Source organism: Stylophora pistillata, chromosome 4 (genome assembly GCF_964205215.1).
Source record: "Stylophora pistillata chromosome 4, jaStyPist1.2, whole genome shotgun sequence".
Lineage (NCBI taxonomy): Eukaryota > Metazoa > Cnidaria > Anthozoa > Scleractinia > Pocilloporidae > Stylophora > Stylophora pistillata.
The window spans coordinates 18,647,135-18,668,229 of record NC_142522.1 but is presented as its reverse complement, the minus strand read 5'-3'; the positions used below and the strand labels follow the sequence as shown (position 1 = coordinate 18,668,229).

The 21,095-nt window shown below is 40.5% G+C and overlaps 3 protein-coding genes across 6 annotated transcripts in view; 1 reads left to right on the top strand and 2 right to left on the bottom strand.

The window, feature by feature from the left end:
• The window catches only part of LOC148732717 (uncharacterized), a 6,116-nt gene extending 3,173 nt beyond the window's left edge, over nucleotides 1-2,943 (bottom strand). The window contains exon 1 of the mRNA XM_088757892.1: nucleotides 1-2,943. This exon is cut by the window's left edge and continues 1,106 nt beyond it. Within this exon, the coding sequence (XP_088614018.1) occupies nucleotides 1-2,943 (2,943 nt within the window).
• The window catches only part of LOC111324020 (transient receptor potential cation channel subfamily M member-like 2), a 43,687-nt gene that overhangs the window by 4,155 nt on the left and 18,437 nt on the right, over nucleotides 1-21,095 (top strand). For all 4 annotated transcript variants that reach the window (XR_015999653.1, XM_088755954.1, XM_088755956.1 and 1 more), the window contains 14 exons: nucleotides 7,844-9,723; nucleotides 12,905-13,015; nucleotides 13,223-13,320; nucleotides 14,699-14,861; nucleotides 15,833-15,997; nucleotides 16,373-16,570; nucleotides 17,114-17,291; nucleotides 17,896-18,073; nucleotides 18,795-18,939; nucleotides 19,220-19,289; nucleotides 19,721-19,821; nucleotides 20,185-20,319; nucleotides 20,467-20,514; nucleotides 20,993-21,094. Coding sequence is in view for 3 of the 4 variants with exons in the window: in XM_088755954.1 (XP_088612080.1) it covers nucleotides 12,941-13,015; nucleotides 13,223-13,320; nucleotides 14,699-14,861; nucleotides 15,833-15,997; nucleotides 16,373-16,570; nucleotides 17,114-17,291; nucleotides 17,896-18,073; nucleotides 18,795-18,939; nucleotides 19,220-19,289; nucleotides 19,721-19,821; nucleotides 20,185-20,319; nucleotides 20,467-20,514; nucleotides 20,993-21,094 (1,656 nt within the window). In the remaining variant the exon portion in view is untranslated. The remainder of the gene's footprint in view (nucleotides 1-7,843; nucleotides 9,724-12,904; nucleotides 13,016-13,222; nucleotides 13,321-14,698; nucleotides 14,862-15,832; nucleotides 15,998-16,372; nucleotides 16,571-17,113; nucleotides 17,292-17,895; nucleotides 18,074-18,794; nucleotides 18,940-19,219; nucleotides 19,290-19,720; nucleotides 19,822-20,184; nucleotides 20,320-20,466; nucleotides 20,515-20,992; nucleotide 21,095) is intronic.
• LOC148732716 (uncharacterized) lies at nucleotides 6,146-7,870 on the bottom strand. The gene is made up of 2 exons (XM_088755971.1): nucleotides 7,808-7,870; nucleotides 6,146-7,494 (listed from the first exon to the last, which is right to left on the bottom strand). Exons 1-2 carry the CDS (start codon nucleotides 7,823-7,825, stop codon nucleotides 6,301-6,303), a joined length of 1,212 nt encoding a protein of 403 aa, XP_088612097.1. The 5' UTR covers nucleotides 7,826-7,870; the 3' UTR covers nucleotides 6,146-6,300.

The following is a 21,095-nucleotide window of genomic DNA, read 5'->3' as shown; positions in this document are numbered from 1 at the left end:
AGACTTCAGTCGCACCATTCCTGGGTGGTTAAGATGTAATTCAGACAGCACTTCCTGTCGATATCTAGAGGGTATCACTACTCTTGTACCACGCAACAAACAACCATCCTCAACTGTAAACTCTTCACGTTTGGCGCAATAAAATCTGAGTTCCTCTGGCGTATTCTCTTCTGCTGGCCAACCATGCAATACGTAATGTAAGACACGTGACATAACAGGATCACTTCTTGTAGCCACTCTGATTCTGGTTGCTGTAATGGGTGTACCTTCAATTCGAACTTTGTTGACTTGATCTCCCTCTATCGACCAGTCGTCAGCTTCTTCAATGGTTTTCCTAGGCAAGCGAGACAATGCGTCTGCATTTCCATGGTTCTTAGACGCACGATATTCAATGTCATAAGTGTAAGCTGCCAGTTGAATGGACCATCGCTGTAGGCGAGACGCGGCAAGGAATGGAATCCCACGTTTCGGACCAAGGATGTAGGTTAGGGGTTTGTGATCTGTCAGCAAAGTAAATCGTCGACCAAACAGGTACTGGTGAAACTTTTTTACACCAAAGATAATTGCCAAAGCCTCCTTTTCAATCATTGAATAGTTCTGTTCACTCGAGGAAAGAGTACGGGATGCAAAAGCTATCGGCTTCTCTTCGCCATCCTCAGAAATGTGTGACAACACAGCTCCTAATCCAAAAAACGATGAATCAACTGCCAGTCGCACCGGCTTCTTTGGATCGTAATGTGCCAGCAAAGGTGCGGATTGCAAAAAGCCTTTCAGCTTCTGAAATCCTTCTTGACATTGTTTTGACCATTTCCACGGAATGTTCTCCACTAATAAACGATTCAAAGGCTGAGCCAGGGTAGCCATGTCAGGAATAAATCTGCGATAGTAATTAATCAATCCCAGAAAGGATTTGAGTTCCGTTGGGTTCCCCGGTACTGGCACCTCTTGAATAGCTTGAACCTTACGAGGAGATGGGTGAATACCATCACGATCCACCACGAAAGCGAAGTATTCTACTGATGGCTTCATAAACACACACTTTTCTTTCTTCAACTTTATTCCCATGCAGCTCATTCGCTCCAAAGCGCCTTCCAGATTGCGAAAATGTGCTTCATCATTTGAGCCAGTGATAATGAGATCATCGAGAATACCACCAACACCCTGAAGACCAGTGATGACTGAATCCATTATCTTCTGAAAAATTGCAGGACTAGACGCTACACCAAAGGGGAGACGGGTGTATCGGAATAGGCCAAGGTGAGTATTGATCGTTACGTACTGTCTCGATTCCTCATCCAAAAGCACTTGCTGGTACGCTGAAGACAAGTCCAGCTTGGTAAACTTTTCCCCTCCATTTAACTGGGTGAACAGGTCATCAGCCGTAGGCATTGGGTGTTCTGGTACATCCAAAACAGGGTTAATCGTTACCTTGTAATCACCACAGATTCGAACACTGCCGTCAGGTTTCAGCACGGGTACGATGGGCGTAGCCCAATCCGAAAAATCCACTTTTTCCAGCACACCGATCTTTTCCAGTCTTTGAAGTTCGTCAGCAATCTTCTCTTTTAACGCGAACGGTACTGGTCTGGGTTTAAAGAACTGCGGCACTGCGTTTTCTTTAAGCTTCAAATGTGCAGTAACTCCTTTAATGGTTCCCAGATTACCATCAAATAACGATGAATACTTCGTTCGGAGCGAGTCCAACTTGTTAACCGATTCTAAGGAAATCTGCTTGATCTGTCCCCAGTCCAACTTCAACACGGACAGCCAATCGCGACCCATTAACACTGGACCATCATTTCCTGTGATAACAACCGGTAATACTGCTTCTTGATCGCGGTATGCAACTTGAACTCTAGCTTCTCCAATAACAGGAATTTCGTGACCAGAATAACTTCGTAGTTTCACGTCTGTGCGTTCCACAGGTTTTGACGCGAGAACATCAGTCCAAATACCCTTGGGAATAATAGTTACAGAAGCTCCAGTGTCAAGTTCCATGTCCACAGTTTTCCCATTGATTGCTACTGGTACAATAAACTCTTTACGTGTTCCACGGGAGTCTGAGACTGTAAAAATGGGCCAATCACTTCTGCTCACTGATTGCCTGACTGCCACATCTTCTTCGACGAAACGAACCTTCTGCTGTTTCTTCTTTTTTTTCCCAAATTTCGACTTTGCGTTCCACTTTTTCTTCCCATTTTCAGGTTTTTGCTCCTTCTCAGGACATTTCTTCACAATGTGACCCACCTTTTGACAACCATGACACTTGGAATTGCGAAAGAAACACATGTCCGACGAGTGATTGACTTTTGCACAACGAAAGCACTCAGGAAATGTAGCTGCCACTTTTTTTACTTCTTCCACACTTCCTCCATGCAATGCAGTGGTTTCCTTCTCGGTCAGTTCCGCAGCACACGCCCTCTCGACAGCCGTTTGTAAAGTTAAGTCCGCTACCGCGAGTAACTTGCGTTGAATCGTTCGCTCCTTTAAACCACATACGAATCGATCCCGAATCGCCTCTTCGCGATAACCGCCAAACTCACAAGTCTCAGCCAACTTTTTCAATCTAGCAACGAAATCTCTTATTGCTTCCGACTCTTGCTGTTCCGCCTTGTGGAACTTGAAACGCTCGGCTATGACTATCGGCTTCGGATCCAGGTGCTTGGCCAAATTATCCACAATTTCCGCAAAAGACAAATCTTTCAGCCTTCTTGGAGATACAATGCTTCTAAGTAACGCACACATCTTATTACCCATTAAAGTAAGTATTGTTGGTACCTTTTTTTCTTCCAACACATTGTTGACCTCGAAGAACATTTCCATTCGCTCGACATAATGCTTCCAGTCTGAGCCCGGTACAAACTCCTCAACTCGACCGATGAGCGAATTCACTACCACCATATGTTGTGCCGTCGGATTCGTCGGTTCTTCTCCTTCAGCCATCTTCGTCGCCAGTTGTTGTGTCTTACTGCAGAAAAGTGACGCCAATCCTTGGTTAAAACGGCCGACCGAACTTTAATAATCACTACCTAAACTAGAGTTACACAATATATCACAACCTCAATATGCATGCAACTTAGCTATATATGTTTACTCTCTGGGACCTCTCATGTCATGTATCTTACACCTAGTGATGGTTCCTATTATTTAAATCCTACTTCATTAACACTATAACATTAATTAAACCCTACTTCATTAACACTATAACATTAACACTATGACCATTGGAGGTTGTCTTGCTAATTGCATTTATGGTGCTGAATTCTCTTTCCTCCTCTTCGGTGTCTACAGAACTAAGTGAAATTAAACGTGATGTGAAGGGGGCATGGCAGGTGATGCTATGATAATATATATCATAGAGTTTTCTTCGTGTCAGGACCTCTGTGATTTTAAATACTGTACGAATGGCAACCACATGGGAGAATGTGACATTATGTGGACGTAAAATAAACCGGGTGGTGCGCTTGTCTGAAGGAGTGTACAGCAATTCACAGAGTTCTGCAAGACTATACAATAACCTTCTGATACTTAGGCGGCAGTTGCTTCCAAGGTGAAGGGCTAGAACAATACAGCAAAGACGGTAATCTGCTCCTCTCAACTTTTCTTTTGTAGAGAGCTTCTATTGCCTCCTCAAACGGTGGTTTTTCCTCATCAGTTAGGTGCTTGGAACACATGTCTAAAACATTGTGCCCTTATCAAAAACAATATGCACTAAAAACACTTACCAGATGAGGGTAATTTTTACCCGAAATGACCAATCAGAGTGCTTGGTTTGTTTCAGTTTCCCGCCGGGTAAAGTTTACCCTAGTGGGGTAAACTTACCATTAGCAATTCGCTCGTTAGAGCCCTTCTATGGGCTGTATCGACGCAAAATAATTACATTCTTTCGATTGTGCCTTCTTAGAATCGAATTTCGCGATTTGGAGTTGAAAAAGGTGCAAAACCGATCAGCTTATATCTAGGATGGCGCTCTTTTGGATTTGTCGGGATTCGAAAATTGACACTCCTTTGTTGGCAAAGTCATGTTTGTTTTACCTTTATGATAAAATATTGTTGACATGAAGGTGTTTTATTGACAGGTTTTAGGTGACAAGTTTATACAATAGCGAATCAAGCGTGTAATATAATCCTTGAGCAATCCTAGCGCGCGTCTTCTTGACGTTAGCCACCTAGTTAGCATCGAACTTACACCCTCGCGATCGATCATCGGGACGCCACGACAATGTCCTCCTTTTCTTTCCGTTCGTAAAGAAAATCGATAAAACAGTCAACATTTTGAATTGTAATGTACGATGCACAGCATTTCACTCGCAGAAAACGTGACACATACTATGGACACATAAAAAAACTAACTATGGACACATGACTTCTGTAATCTGTGAACATCTTGGTGCCACGTTACGCACCAAAGAAACCATGTGTGTTTAGCCATTTCTTCCTTCCTGAGAAACTACTCGAATATTGCAGTGAGTGGTGTCACATTTTACTTCTGATGTAGTCGCAAAACCCTTCGATTTATGCGCGATGGAAACTACTTTTTTAAAATCTTTATTTCCAGATTTTCCGAAGAGTGTTTCTTGCGAATTCGAGAGCGTACTTATCGAACTAAGTAATCTACGCTCACGTATCAGAGTATCAGGCGTGTAATCTAATTAAAGCGTTCTATCCCGCGACTTTAGCAGCGTAACTTGGAAGATCACGATAGATCCTCGAGCCTCCACAAAAATTTCCTTTCCAAAATTCCTTTTCTTTACGAAATCTATAGAATAATCAACAAGTTGAACTGTAATGTAAGGTGCGCAGCGTTTCGCTCGCAGAAAACGTGACACATGTAATCTGTAAACATCTTGCTGTCTCGTCACGCAGCAAAGAAAACATCCGCGTTAAAGTTATGACTCCTAGAGGACAAGAGATTTTTATGTGTTTGGGTGCTCTATTATGCGAACAATTTTTGCCGATTCGCGAGTGGAGTTGCCAAGATATCGTCATGGAAATATTTTTTTTCTCAGTGCATTCAGCAGCAGTGAAGTGTTAGTCAAAAATGGTGCCATTCGGAGTAAACGTTCTTTTCTTAACTCGAGAAAAAAATTTGGGGGAGCTCTGTTGTTGTTTCACAAAAGCCCTTTAAAACTGAACAAGTTGGAAAAATCGTAATTCTCTTTTAAAAAGCCACACCAACCCGTATTATACCGTTAATTTCAAGTCGTTTTATCAGTATTTCCTTCAAGCTCTGACGCCGGCACCCACTTTGACATTGAAACTACCAGTTATTCTATTATTTCGACTACTGTCCGAGCAGTCAACAAAAGGAAGTAAAAAACAATGTCAATTAGAAAGTGCCGTACACGCTCGTCACCTCGTTCTCCAATATGACATTTTAGAACTAGAATAATTCCAGAACTTAAAAATGGTTTAGGCTACAGTGACAATCTTGAGATGTTTGTTGATTCCTCTTTAGTGGAATCAACAAACATCTCAGCAGGTTTCAGAGCGTGACGTGACACCAAGATGGTTAAAGATTACAAGTGTCACCAAGATGGTTAAAGATTACATGTGTCACGGTGGGCGCTTTCCATTTGACCAAAATTTTCGAGATTTCCGGTCAGAAATCGAATGGAACGGGAAAAGTTCCGCGATAAGTTTTCGAAAATTTAGGAATACGTTCTTAGTGTACCCTCTTAGATACGGTCGGACGCATTCCATTCGGCCAGCGAAAATACCGACATTTTGAACCCGTGATTTTTGTTGAATGGAAAGCGACCCTTGTCACCTAAAACCTGTCAATAAAACACCTTCATGTCAACAATATTTTATCATAAAGGTAAAACAAACATGACTTTGCAAACAAAGGAGTGTCAATTTTCGAATCCCGACAAATCCAAAAGCGCGCCATCCTAGATATAAGTTGATCGGTTTTGCACCTTTTTCAACTCCAAATCACGAAATTCGATTCTAAGAAGGTATAATCGAAAGAATGTAATTATTTTGCGTCGATACAGCCCATAGAAGGGCTCTAACGAGCGAATTGCTAATGGTAAGTTTACCCCACTAGGGTAAACTTTACCTGGTGGGAAACTGAAACAAACAAAGCACTCTGATTGGTCAATTCGGGTAAAAACTACCCTCATCTGGTAAATATTTTTAGTGCATATTGTTTTTGATAAGGGCACAATGTTTTAGACATGTGTTTTGGGAAGTTCCTTCAAGATGTTATTTATGTGCTCCTTGAGATCATGGAGGGGTTCTACTGGCACAACTTCATATTGGGTTAAGTTAAGGTCTTTCATTGAAGCACTTTGATCAGGAAAACAGTGCAGGGACTCGCTGAATGCCCTTAAGCTCCTCCCTCAACTGGCTCTGCAAGGCTGGTTTTAGCAAACCACCTGTTGGGAGGTTTTGGACTTTGCACTCTCTGATCATGTCATCCTTACTCATTTGTTGGAAAGGTTGCACGCCTCCATTCCTCCTTTCTTTGCCTGCTGGACCTGCAATGACTTTCTTCCTTGGCTCTTCTAAGGTGATTTGTGGGGCTCTTAGTGATGCTATGTGGTCAGAGTACTGTGTTGATGACATAGTGCAACCAGAGCAGCCAAATTTTCCACCCAACTGCTCCCCACTCTCAACTTGTCGTGATAGATGGTCACCATGGAACATGCGACAGATTTCATTGATGAATACATTGTGGGAAGAGGTGATCTTTGTAGTGAGCTGTTGGATGTCCTCCAGGCGGGTGTCACTGTATAATAGCTGATCTTCGATGGTGTCCCTACACCTTGCCATAAGGTAAATTTGTGGCTTTTCCACCATTTCTTGGACATCCTGTCCCTCAAGCTCTTGAGATGTGTAATAAAATGCTGGATCATAAATTGCACATACCGTCAAGAGGATATGGCCATAATTCATAACACTTGAGTGGTCTGACCAGATCATCAGGTGTCGAGTTCGCTCCCAGTGTTTTAGCGAGTTGACCAGTTCCTCCCTTGTTGTCTCACCACCAGGCTTCTCTTTTAACTCTCCAATCTCCTGCAAGCGAGTTTCCAGCTCTTCGTACGTCATAGCCTCATAATGAGCGTCTGAGTGGTCTCTCACCAAACCCATTTCCTCATGCTCTGCTAAAAGATTTTTCCTGATTTCTAGTAGAGGTATTTTTCTGCCACTAACTATGAAACATTCTTTCTTGAGAGTACCATTGGAATCCAGTGTTAGCTTTTGGTAGGTTTTTGGAGCTATAATCTCACCCAAGCGGTATTCCCCATTTGCAATGTTTTTTCTTAGAGTTTCTCTTATGGCTGCACCTGTGCGAGGCACTGGTGTTGTGATCTCCCCTCCAAAGGCTTTGTTGAGCTGCCTTCTTGGAAGTGGGTTATTTTTTCTGAAGGGCTTGAAGATTTCCAAATTCTTGCCATTTTTGCTAAGAAATTCTTTCACCACCATGTTTCCTACTGTTGTCTTCTTGGATACTCCATATTTCTTAGCCAGTGCAGAGAAATTGATCTGTAAATAAGGGGAAGTAATATTTCAATCACTACTTAAAAACAGAATTAAAACAAACAAATGTTTGTGAACTAAACATTGAAGATGCAAATATGAAACCTTTTGTTTTCATTATAATTTTATTATTTATTTTTTCATTTGAAAAGTAAAGTGATGGGGAATGAAAGTAATTCTGGTCATTTGGCCAGAGAGGGGAGAGTTAGTTTATTGATAGCATGCATACATGTATGCAGTGAAGTTATTTGCTATCATGATTCAAACAAAATTTTCTTATTCCAACTGTTTTAAGTATCTTTATTTAGTTTATTCTCACCTTATCACCCTCTTTCATTGCATTTACTTCCTGTAGGAGACCATCTTTGTCAAAGTCAAGGGAACTGGGATTTGGAGAGTGACGCTTTACCTTTCGAAGGCCTGCCTCCTCGAGTGCTTTCCTCTTCGTAGTCCGACTTTTAGCCTCTTCATTAGTCTCCCTCGCAGCCGTTTTTTTTGGATGTCACGCAATGCTCCCCCAAAAGAACGGCTACTGACAACCGAACTACATTCCTTTCTCATTGTCCTTGCGGTTTGGTCGCGGTCTATTGAACAGACCAATCACATACCAGAAAATCTGAATGACGTAAGGTTTCACGCGAAAATGTGGATATTGGGAGAAACACAGAGAAATTTGTCGTTGAGAGCTCGAAATGTTTCACATGTTCATCGTTGTGCCCTGGTAAAGATAGAGTATATATTTTTGGGAAAACTTCTCACAATTTCGTTTAAATTATAGAATCTACGCTTAACATAGACGTCAACTGCTACGCCAACGACACAAACGCTTGATTGTTTGAGCGGTTGTTAAAGTTTCAGCGAGCAACTGAGAAAGTAGAAGCTAAAAACTGAACTGAAACTCTTTATTCGCACTATTTCAAGAGGTTACTACAGATTATAAAAGTCAGAATATATAAGAAACAGTAAATTACATCAATAATCAAAAGGAAATACAAGACGCCTTTCAATCTAGGGCAAGGGCTAAACGCTTGCTTCGACCTGCAGATGGAGATCAGGAGGAAAAAAGCGCGTGCTTGCCGTCAACAAACCGGGCGAAGCTTCGAGAACACTGCAATTTAGGTCGGCCAACGCCTCCTACACTACTTGTACTTCTTCATTTGCCAGTCCGCTGCTAGCTGGAGCGAACCCGATTAGTTATGTTCGTGGCTTCTTATCACCGGTACAGGAAATCGGCCCGAATTATCGAGTGTTTCCGCACGTTGGTACAACGCAACCACAATAACAATAATATGACCACTTTCATCGGTAACATGGTCAAACACGAGCGGGAGTGCTTGATTTGCTTAAACTCCCTATTAACGATTTCCCGGATCCTGTAGGCAACTTAACAAAAACATCTTCTTTCTCGACTAAAACTTTTTTAATTGCAAGCTTCTGGTGAGCTTTAAGCTCGAAAATTTTGAACTTTGACGACGCTTTGCGCAAAGCTCCTTCAAGCACCGCCATTTGTCTTGTAATTTCCACATGAGGATCGCGATAGAAAACGATATCTGATTGGACGAGTGTCAAAAGGTGAGTCTGGCGCGAAAAGGTTCCTTAAAATGGAACCCGAGCTGTGATTGGCCAATTCGGAAAAAGGAATGTAGTTCAGTTGTCAGCAGCCGTTCTTTTGGGGGAGCGTTGCGTGACATCCAAAAAAAACGGCTGCGAGGAAGACTAGTCCGAGTTGTATCGACGTCGAAACAGATGTTTTCTTTGTGGCAATATTATTGCAAATGAAGATCAACAGTAGATTTCAGTTTGCGCATTTTAATTAGGAAATAAGGATATCTTAAGATAAGCGGTGTCAACCAAAGATAATGATCAAAACACAAAGTAGGTTAACAATAAGCTATAACAGCAAGTTGAAAATAATTTTCAATTAACTCAAAACTGTTTGAAAGGGAAAAACTGTTTAAATAAACTGCTTTTAGTTGAGACTCAATTGATGCTAAACCAGATGGTTGCAGGCCCACGATGTTCTTTTCTTCTTATTGGCTTGCTTCGAAGTAAATTAACTGAAAAATTTAATGGGAAATGGTAATTGAATTACAAATAAATTGTTTTTATGCAAAATACTCGTCATCTTCTCCCTTTTAGTTTTTCTTATCATCAAGGAACGAAGTTTTATTTTTCGCGACTCCCCAATTTGCTTGTGAAAGATCGATTTATTGCCAGAGAGACAAATTGAGAAAGGTATCATCATTTTCTTTTTCTTATTCTGGTATAGTTCGGATGACTAAAACATGATTCATCTCTGTATGATACAGTTGATAAATTGTTGATGATGTGCTGTGAATAATTAATCTTTGATGGTGATCATCATCCATTTTATTTCTGTTCAGAGTTTTTCTGTTCCATTGTTGTGCTCCGTCTTTTCGTTTTTCGATGATTCTTTTAAAAATTATTCTGATAACATGAGAGGCATTCCGGTCTAGGGATGGCTACGATAAACTTTAGATGATGATAGTGATGGTATAACCTTCGCTGTATGGCAAAACTTTACCAAGTACTTTGGCTCTGTATGCCCTATTTGTAACTGATGCTTCATGAATTAGCATTAATCTAGGTCTAAGTGATCGTCAGAGTTACATCATTTTGGCCCGTTCAAATGTTTCACGGAAGCATTTCCTCGTAAAAAATTTATTGAAAGAAAAAAAAAAAGCAGCGCCGGTAAAAATAGAGAAACGATTAAAAATATGTAGATATTTAGGAGATATCTTGCAATTTTGTGGTGGTTCCTTTTTTGTCAAGGGACTGACACTCAAAGTGCGCTAGTAAACGTATCTATTAAAAAGACCATGTCGGATGTTTTTCCTCTCAGCACCTGCCAATTGAATTAACTATGACGCATTTCGTTTTTAACGCTTCTGGATTCTTTACTACTTCTAAAAATTTTGAATGAAAAAATAAAAAGGGAATCGATTAACTCACAAAAAGAAAACTAAATCAAGCAAAAAATTAAAAAAAGAAAAGAAACAAAGCGAAATAAAAGAAAACAAAAGAGAAATAATATGACCACTTTCATCGGTAACATGGTCAAACACGAGCGGGAGTGCTTGATATATTAACGATTTCCCGGATCCTGTAGGCAACTTAACAAAAACATCTTCTTTCTCGACTAAAACTTTTTTAATTGCAAGCTTCTGGTGAGCTTTAAGCTCGAAAATTTTGAACTTTGACGACGCTTTGCGAAAAGCTCCTTCAAGCACCGCCATTTGTCTTGTAATTTCCACATGAGGATCACGGTAGAAAACGATATCTGATTGGACGAGTGTCAAAAAGTGAGTCTGGTGCAAAAAGGTTCCTGAAAATGGAACCCGAGCTGTGATTGGCCAATTCGGAGAGAGGAATGTAGTTCGGTTGTCAGCAGCCGTTCTTTTAGGGGAGCGTTACGTGACATCCAAAAAAGACGGCTGCGAGGGAGACTACCTCTTCATGGGACTCAAAATAAAGAGATTTTCTTTGTAACTCTCTCTGTTTAAATGACTGTCTCGTTCCAAGCATGGTGTCACAGTCAACTTTCGACCACTGTTCTTCAACACTGTTTTTGAATCGCCTAGCAGTTTCTCTTCTTTCCTTTTGTTTTTTCACTTTAGTTTTTGCATGTGTTAGTCCAATTTCAGGTACCTTTGTTAAGGCATCAGCAAGGTTGATATTGTAGAGATTCTTGAATGGCTCATTAATGTTCAAATAGATGCTCTTTGCAGTATCCCGAATGGCCTTCTTTGAAGGTTTTACAGCCTTGGTTGTTTTTGTCAAATTCCCTGCCTCTTTTGTGGATGTAGCTACTGAGTCAGCTCCTTTTAGTCGATTAGTTTTCAGAGGGAATTGTGTCTGAAAAAGCAGATGATTCACTTGGCATTCCCGGCAGTTCGAGATAGAATGTAATCCCTTCATAAGAGCTGACAGCGATTTCCATGTAAATTAACTGAAGTGATGTAAGTATTTTGACTTGCTTTCACCGCGCCATTTTTTAAAGTTTTTAAGAAGTACGTGCAGCCTTTTGTCGAATGTGTTCTGAGAAACAGCAAAAGCTTCTTTGTTTTCAGAAAATGTACTCAAGAACCTCTGTAGACGAGTGCCCTTGTCGTAAATAACCTTCCCATTCTCACCATTAACACTGTTCCTTGCAGCTACACGCGCGAAGCCACAGTTAAAAAAATCCCGCTATAAAAGCCGCGATGTTCTTCCTTCAAGTTAGCGACTCTTCAAATCCTTCGTGTGGCAAAAGACGTTGAATTTTCAGCTGAAAAGCCTTTAAATTCCTTCAGACAAAGTAAAACGGTAATTCTGAAGGTGTTTCGTTGAAACCAATTCAGCAAGATCGAAGCGTATGTTTACTCCACAAAAAACTCAAGTTATCTGAACATTGCGCCAAAACTCGAAAGATAATTTAGAACAGGAACATGATATCCTATTATTCTACTAGCAATTAAGGTTTTAGGAGTCAGAAGTGCGCGCAAAACTCCGAGAGACAGTTAAGATTTCTTTTATATATTACGAAAGTTGTCCGTTCAGAGCGTCGAAATCTTGTTATCTTTACTTCTTTACTACGTCTCAAATTTAAGTATATAGAGATGAAAAATACCAGTTTTGCATATAAATAAATTTAATGTTTTCATTCAGCAAAGTTCCTCCTTAATGACACAAAAGAAGCGAGAAAAACAACTTACAAACTTTATGACCCTTCCACTGCAATCTTGTCCGCCATCTTGGAAAGGCTTTGTTGCTATAGCAGCAAGAACATTCTCTCGGTTCTAGTTTTCCGAAGTCTAGGCCGCGCTTTCAAATATGGCGGACACATCGAGCTGCTAGTTAAGTATTAAAAACGTTGGATACACCACTTTACCATCGTTCAGACGACGGCTTTTCTATTCTAAAACCAGAAGGCTATTGTAAGAAACTAGCTATCAATCGGGGATTTTAGATTCCATCTCAAATGGCCTCATGAGACACCAATAATTGAGTAAATTGCCGTTCATCGAAAAAAGAATGACAATTTCACACTTGCCAACGGCATTTTTTCGGATTCCCCGATTAAGCTAAAAAACACAGAACATAGAAGGCCATTCCTGGATGCTTTAACCGTGATCTGATGCCGTAAAAAGTGGTGTAAACTTGAACCAAAGAGAACGGAGACAAATGGCGCCAAATTAAAGCACTGAAGAACGGTTGCGTCACGTGACCCACAGAAACGTTTTCTTTCTCCATGGATTAGTAAGCTTTTTATAAAAGAAAGATCAGCGAATGCTTAAATATTATTTTTCCAATTTTTTCCTAATTTTTAGCCTTTTTTAATTCTGCCCCATTCCTTAATTCACGCGAGCACCTTACGCCTTTTAATATTGCTCGTTTCATTAATATCAATCATTAGCCGAAATCACCACATTTGACATCACCGTCATCGGAGATGAATGAAGTAAATTTAAGCACGAGTAACCTTATCAGGTCGGACGAGGAAAATGAAAACATCGACGGAAAGGAGGTAGGTGGATGTGTAAAAATAATTTCAACCGATGGTGACGAAATTTTTAAATCTGTTTGCAAACTTCTTCCAGAAGTGGACACGTTGAGTGACAATTTTCTCAAATGAGCTCAAGTTGACAGTACATTTGATTCAGTGGAAACAGGATATTGTTATTTGTGTATGTGTGTGGCCAGTCAATTAATATTACGTTACCATGTTTTGTAGCCGACGAAAACACAGGAAGGTAAGGCATCATGGATTTACCGGACATTTAGAAAAAGAACCTGCCGTTGGTTTATTCCATCCATTCAAAATGATCATAGGTAAGCAGAGGTTAAATGCAACAAAAATAAAAATAGACTGACTGAGCGATTCTCAAATCAGTTTCGAATTTTTGAGCTAATTAATGTCGCAAACAAGACTTACAGCAACGAAAGGCGGCACGTTAAGAGACACCAAGAACGGCGAGGTGAGGGTTAATTAACCCATTAACCCTCAAGAGAGTCTCAAGAGTAATAATAATTATTTTCACATTTTGATTGTGACTTGACGTTTCGTATGTAACGTCAAGTCATAGTCAAAATGTGTAAGTTCAATAATTACTTTTATTACACGACTCGGGCAGTCAGAGGGCCAATAACTAAAATCAACCAATCAAAATGCTCTATTGCCGGTCAATATTCTCTCATTATCTTGACGATATATATCATCTCTGAATCAAACATTAGGTCATGAAAATAAAGAAACTGATCGAAAACTCTAGAAGCTCTCAATATTTAGCCAAATCCTCTCTGTAAGTAAAGAGAACAGTATGGACAACTTATACATTGATGTTAGGGTTTACGGGGTCAACTGAAGAACTCGATACTGCCTGTGCGGGCTTGTTACTCTGTCTTACAGAGCAGAAAACGAAACTATCAAAACAGCTCCTACATCCATGTGATCACTTTTTGTTACAATCACATGGACCCTCGTGTGTGCACTCTACCATACATTTGGGACCGGCAGTGTCTTCGCTTGAATTTTAGTTTTTTGGAATACTGTGAACGTTGATACTTTTGAAAACGAAAGCAGTGCTGCAGGAAGAAATTATCCGATCCCAAATTAATCCAGATAGGGCCGGTCTGTTTACTCTCGTCCATTATCTGCTCATCATGGAATAGTAGTCTGTACCAGTGAGGGTCATGGTCAATAAACTTAACCTGGTTCCAAACTGGAACGTGCCCTTTTTCGTTGACGTGCTCTGTAACCGCTGGGTTCTGAATGCAAGCAATGTACTTGAATTCTCTCATTCATCGCTCTCCCTTCACTGAACAGCCCCGTCCCGTTTTGCTAACTCGATGCGATCTTTAGGTCGCACCGAAGGTGACCCAAGCGAGCACCTTGTTGTTTTGGGCTGTAACGAAGAACCTCCGATACCCCTATAACATAGGATAAAACCAAAGTAGATTTGAAACCGTCCCACTCTTCTTCTAATTTGAATTCTACCCTCAAGTTTAATGGTTCGCCTCCTGTCTTGGTACCTGTAGCATGATGCGGCAAAGAGTTTAATGGGATAGAAAGAGCCTGTACTGTGTAGTGCATCTGTTGAGGAAGAACACAGGAATGAACCGCAAAGCTCCAAGCCTGAACCTGAGCGGGCTAGTCATAACGCCAGAATGTTTCCTTTTTATTTAACACGCTACTTCCGTTTTGATTCAGATGCTGTTGTGGGCGCTTGAAGCAGCACCATAACGGTGAAGCATTGTTGTCAACTGGAAAAGCAGGAGACATGTGGCAAGTGTCTAAACATTCTTTCACCAAACCAACCAATGCATATGGAGAACTGGAATTTCAAGGGGCTGGGCAAGTCAGCCGAGCCAAGGTCAGAAAACAGATGATCTTTCAAACGTCGTCTTTTCTTTCACACTTACGTAAAGTAAATTATATTTCGACCTGTGAACTATTTTCAAGTGAATTAATGATTTTCGCGGGAGCCCTGATTAAAGAAATTGCAGGATTTAAAACTTGTCGAAGCCCGAAAAACTCAGGCTTCTTTTCTGCAATTTCTTGAATTGTTGCCCGCGGGTGAGGATCATTTCTTTACTAGTACTTCCTTTTTTTCTAAAGAGTAGATAAAGATGTTAACCATTTGCTTCGACCCTAGTGATGCCGTTGACCAGTAAAAGCTTGAATTTTCTAAAAGCTTTTCATTTTAGCAGTGGTTGAAAGCCTCATTCTGACTCCAATTTTTCCACTTCGAAATGCTTGTGAACAACAATATGCACAAATAACTGAGACAAAGACAAATTATGATTTCCTTGGGAAGATTAGAACTCTAAGCCAGTTACGACGTTGCAGTTGGATACGCTATCAACTGAGCTGCAAACATGTGTAAGCGTGTGGCGTGGAGCCGGCAGTGGGTGGTTGGCATCGGGCAACGGGCAGCAGCGTGCGCAGTGTGCAGCGGGAGCGGGAGCCAACTGAGCTGCAAAGGTGTGTAAGCGTGTGGCGTGGAGCGGGCAGTGGGTGGTTGGCATCGGGCAACGGGCAGCAGCGCGCGCAGCGTGCAGCGGGAGGCAAGAAGGAGTCAAGTGACGTGTTTTTCTCCTTCCACACTTTTGAGGGATTTCACGGTACTTCTGGCGAGCATGTTATCCTCCTTATTTTCTTAAAGAAAGCGGAAAAAACGCTGGAAAAGATAAGCTCTAAGGTTCTCAATTACGAGCTAGGCGCATATATTAGGTACATATCTATCAAGTGTCCGGCGTTCAGTTGAATTAGCAAGGCTAAAAACATAATGCATAAGCAAGTTGGTAAATTTATAAATCTCTTTTTTTCTTATTTTTTGACCAGTATATCCGTGTATCTCAGGACACGGACCCTGAAATGGCTCTGCGCCTGCTCTGTAAGGAATGGAAGCTGGACCTTCCCAAATTACTTATATCAGTGACTGGGGGCGCAAAGAACTTTGTGCTTCATCCGAGACTGAAACAAGTGCTGAGGCAGGGCCTTCTTAAGGTACATTGAGAATTCATTCGTTTAGACAAGAGAGATGTTTTTTTTACAGTCTCTATCTGCAGCAAACGAAAAAGATCCCTAAAACTCTCAAGGTCTACAAAGTGTTCTGTAATCTGAGTTCGTGACTTAGAAAGTGTGAGGTCGACTCCCAAACGTTGTCAGATCAAACAGCGATTAAATTCGTCTGAGTTTTCTTTGTTGCTTTTGTTAAACATTCAAGCCTTTGAAACCGATGACAGGAAAAAACTATGAATTGAATCGCGGAATATTATAGTGGTGACGAGACCGAGAATGCTGGGAAAACAAAACAATATTTAGGTGTTTTCCATTGTTTTACTATCACTTCAATTAGTAGTTTTTGCCTTGTGTTCGCAGGCTGCACAAACCACAGGAGCCTGGATCATAACTGGTGGCACCAACACAGGTGTAATGCGTCACGTAGGGGAGGCTGTGCGAGGTCACACAGTTATGTCACGTGGTGCTCAACTGAAGGACAATACCCAGCAAGTTCATTTGATTGGCATAGCGACCTGGGGAATTGTGGATCACAGAAAAACTCTCGTCGGTAATCAAGTATGAATTCTTAGCTAACAATTCACTGAAACGATATCCAAGAATATTTCGAGCCATTTTCGTGGAAGCTTTTTAACGACTTTTCTGTATCCCCAGTGTATCGCTAAGCAAACTCAAATTGCCAGAAAAGTGTTTCTAAAAAACTGTTAGATTGCCGAAGAATAATAATGATAATAATAATAATAATAATAATAATAACTGTGATAATGTAAATGATGATTTGGCCGGAGAGTACGTAAAAATAACTTTCTTGAGCTCGAACAAAAAAGTATGTTAAATTTATTTTTAGGAAAGTAGATCCAGACGAGCCTTGAATCGATCTGGTTGGGACCAGCAATATCGAAAGTGAATATTAGAGCAATCTTTGCAATAACGAATACTACTTAAGCAGTGATAAAAGTTTTCTCAGAGAGAGAGGTCTAAGATTTCCTCGTTGTCCTCTACTTGTGAAAGAGGAACCTCAAAATTTCCTTACTTCGAGGCTCACTTGACTACACTTTAAAGGAGCTCATTGTTCAACGATCTTAAAAAATCTCTTTTCAGGATGTGGTTTCTTATCAGATGACATCCAGTATGCTGTCACATGGCGCATGCCTGGATAACAACCACACCCACTTCATTCTAGTTGATGATGGCACGATCAATAAATTTGGAGGAGAGATTTCCTTTCGCGCAAGTCTTGAGAACTGTATCTCACGAAAACAGATGGAGAAATCATGTGGTAAAAAACGAATTATCCTACAATATTTTTTGATGTACAAGCGTTTTGGTGTTCGTTAATCCTTGTACCAATTCTATTGTGTGTGTAAGACGTGATTTTGGGCGATCGCAAATGGATTCTATCTTTCCTCGTTTGCTCAAAACTCTGATCCTAGAGCCTTACGTTTCTTCTTTTTCTGCTGAAAAACCCGCGATATGGTCAGTATGGGCTGGAGAACTTGTTTCACAAATCTGATCATTGAGCAATAGGAAAGAGAAAACTTATCGAACTTGGGGCCCGTTTCTCGGTAACTTAACGGGCCTGCAAAGCTGTTCTGTTTTCATTCAAGATGGGGATTTCAAAAGTTTTGAAAATGATACAATAAAACTATGAGCAAAAGAAACAAAAAGGACTAATTTGGGTGCCAGAACCTGCTTTCCTTTCCTTTCAATTTAATTTTAAAACATGGCTTCGGGCCCGTTAGGTTACCTGGACTTTCGAGAAACGGGCCCCAGGATACCTAAACGACACTCGCGCATGGGAAATCCTGTAACCTCCAGCGGCGTCATTTTTGTGAATAGTTCCACTCAGACTGTTTACTTCTGAAATTTCTTTCTGTCAACAGAGCGAACGCATGGTGTACCTGTGGTACTCCTGGTATTAGAAGGAGGCCCAAACACCATTCGCACAGTCCTAGAATCTGTAGGAAGGAGTCCTGCTGTACCAGTAGTTGTTGCAGAAGGTAGTGGCCGAGCAGCAGACATTTTGGCCTATGCACATCGCTTTATTTCTCAGAGTAGCTGGTGAGTGAATGTTTAGGTTCACTATGACCTACATGGAACAAACGAACACCGCAGAACAAACAGTTTAAAAGAATGTTATCTTTTAAGTTACCCAACGAAACAACAGCCAAAACTGTTTTCCATTGAGAGCTGCAAAGCTAGTAACAAAGTAATCGCAAACTCTAGTCAGAACAGAGACAGATCTTGCATGAAGATAAGTAGGTAAGTTATCTTGCTCAATTCAAGCGTGCAAAAATTGTTACTGACCAAGTTGCAATTGGGTTCGCATCTGATAGATCTCATGTGCATTGCGCCAGTCGAAGAGTGGTGTAAAGCAAAACCAATCTTATCTGGATAGCTTACAATACTCGATTGATTTCTCTATAGTAATACAATTTATACGACTATCGTGGATTTTCAATTACTCCAGTGGAGGATGACATAATGTTCAAAAAAGAGACGTTTCCTTCGAGGCGTTTTCGTTTGGGAGAGTTTTACAGGAGACGTGTTGGGTGATAAGTACACGTTCACATATGCTTCCCACAGTCAAACAAGTAGCATTAGTTGAAACGTTTGCAAAAAGGGAAAAATCTGCAGGACCACTCATACGAATAAATCTAACGAAAGAGGGAGAAACACTTGAAATGTTGCTGTTAACGACTGCATGTCTTTTATCCCACTTAATCTGTTCTTCTACCAACTAAATGCAGTATAGAGTTAGTAATGTTGACGTTTTTCACAGCGATGGAGACCTTCAGGAAATGGTAGATGTTGTGGAACATCACCAACTGTTCGTCAAAATAGAAAAAGCTTTCCCTGAATGTGATGAGGAAGAATGTCTGAAGATCTACGAAACTGTTCTGAGATGCGTGGGAAACAAGAGATATGTATGTCTTTTTTTTCTTATTTTCTTCCCCCCCCCCCCCCTCTTATTTGCAGAGGTCATATCATACCACAGACTTTGCGTAATGTTTCTTGAAATTTCTCAATTTTGACATAAGATCGCTGATCCTCAAGGGTGAAAAGTAAAATCGCGACTAGAACTCTAATGCTTAGCACAGCGCCAGCCTGGGATTCTTATTTCTCTAGTTGCTGTGGTCTTCTTACTCGCAACAGTTCAGTTCCTGATCACCTCATTTTTTATTTGTTAACGCCTTCTTTTTTCAGATCACAATTTTCAGTGTGAACGAAGACGGGATGGATATTGACCGGGCAATTTTAAAAGCACTTTTAAATGGTAATTTGTCAGTATTTACGGATCCATGCTTGAATTTTCCTCTATTTGATGTTTACTGTGAAAACAATGCAATGAGAACAAGGAAATTATCAGTTGAGGGATGGCTATCGTTTGGATCTAAAGCCAGCATCTCTGAACTTACCACCAAATGAATATATTCTCATCTGTTGGCAAAATTCCCTCAAAGATGATCAAAGTAAAGAGTCGAATGTTTATGGTGAATCTGGCCTAGGAGGGCTGATGTACGTTTAATTCGTCTACCAACAAACAGACCTGTTACTAATTTAGGTTGCATACTAAGTTCAGTAAACGAACTATGATTGAACTGGCACCCCCTTAGCCTGCTCTTATCTTCTGAATGTGTAGTCGTGAATAAAAGCCTCTTCCACAGATAAACTTGGCAAGTCTAACCCATCATATTTACTTTCAAGGTCACAGTGCTTCTCCATCCCATCAGCTGAGTCTAGCTTTGATATGGAATCGAGCTGACATCGCCAAGTGCGAAATCTTTAAGGAGGATCGTAAATGGGAGGTTTGAAGAAACTCTCTGCTGCATCTTCTTTAAGCCTTTTTAACCTTTTTAGCCCTCTGTCAGGGTACTTTGAGCACTTTGAGAGTTCGACTTTGACGATGCTCTCTCTCCTCGCCCCCACCCCCCCACCCTTCTGTTTCTCATAAGCTCGTTGGTAAACCAAAGTTTGTCACAGCGTTTTGAGCTTCAGAGTTATGTTACACCTTTATAGTAACTTTATTAAAAACCCCTAGTGTTGAATTTACAAATTGACATTGCCTGTGGCATTCCTTGTTTTTTTTTTTTTTTTTTTTTTTTTTTTATTGTGGCCATCTTTAAAATTTGCAAGTCAGTAACAATTTTGCGTTTTTTTTATCTCGTCAGATTTCAGTGTTGGAGAGCGCCATGTTTGAGGCTTTGGTGAAGGATCGTGTTGAGTTCGTTGATCTCCTGTTGGAAAATGGTGTCAGTATGTCGTCATTCCTCACAGCTCGCCGTCTGGAGGAACTGTATAGAGTAGTATGTTTATCTTTGCTTCTTGCATCATAATTGTTGAACTTTGGACGTTTTAAGGAATGATTTGTTTCTGCCTCGCAGTCTAGGTTTAGCTCAAAATACCTTTGTTTGATCGGTAATCAAAATTTGTAACCTTTTTTTTTTTAACAGAGGGCGACAAAGAGCTTCACGCTTTATCGACTCTTTGGAGGGAGAAAGGTATCACAGTGTGCCTTAAAATTTTTTCACGCTTTTGTGCTCAAACATTCTCATAAGTACATGAAATAGGACTACATGCTGTTCAATTTGAAAATAATTGGATGAAAAGAATCCTGAGGACAGCCAAAATTGGACTCGGCCTACGGCCTCGTCCAGTTTGGCTTTCAGAGGAATTCTTTTAATCCACTTATTTCCAAATTGGACAAGCATGTAGTCCTCTTAATTATTCATTATAAAGTTAGTCAGTTGTAATCGGGCATTGCTCAATCAAGTTATTATTCTCTAATTTTTTAAAACTGTCCGATCAAGGATTAACTTGGATAGTTTGAAACTATCCAAATTAATCCTCAATTGGACAGTTTTCAAAAATTAAAGAATAATATCTATTCTGACAATTTCGGATTAACAACCTGCTACACAATTAACTCTTTAATGAGTTTTGCAATCCGAAAGTAACCTGCTCTTTATTTTACTGAAGGCCCTTAAATCCTTCAAATTGGTAGACTTAGCAAGTGTCACCGAACGGCTGTTGGGAATCAGCTTTGTTCACCATCACAAAGAGTATGGATCGATCAAGAAGG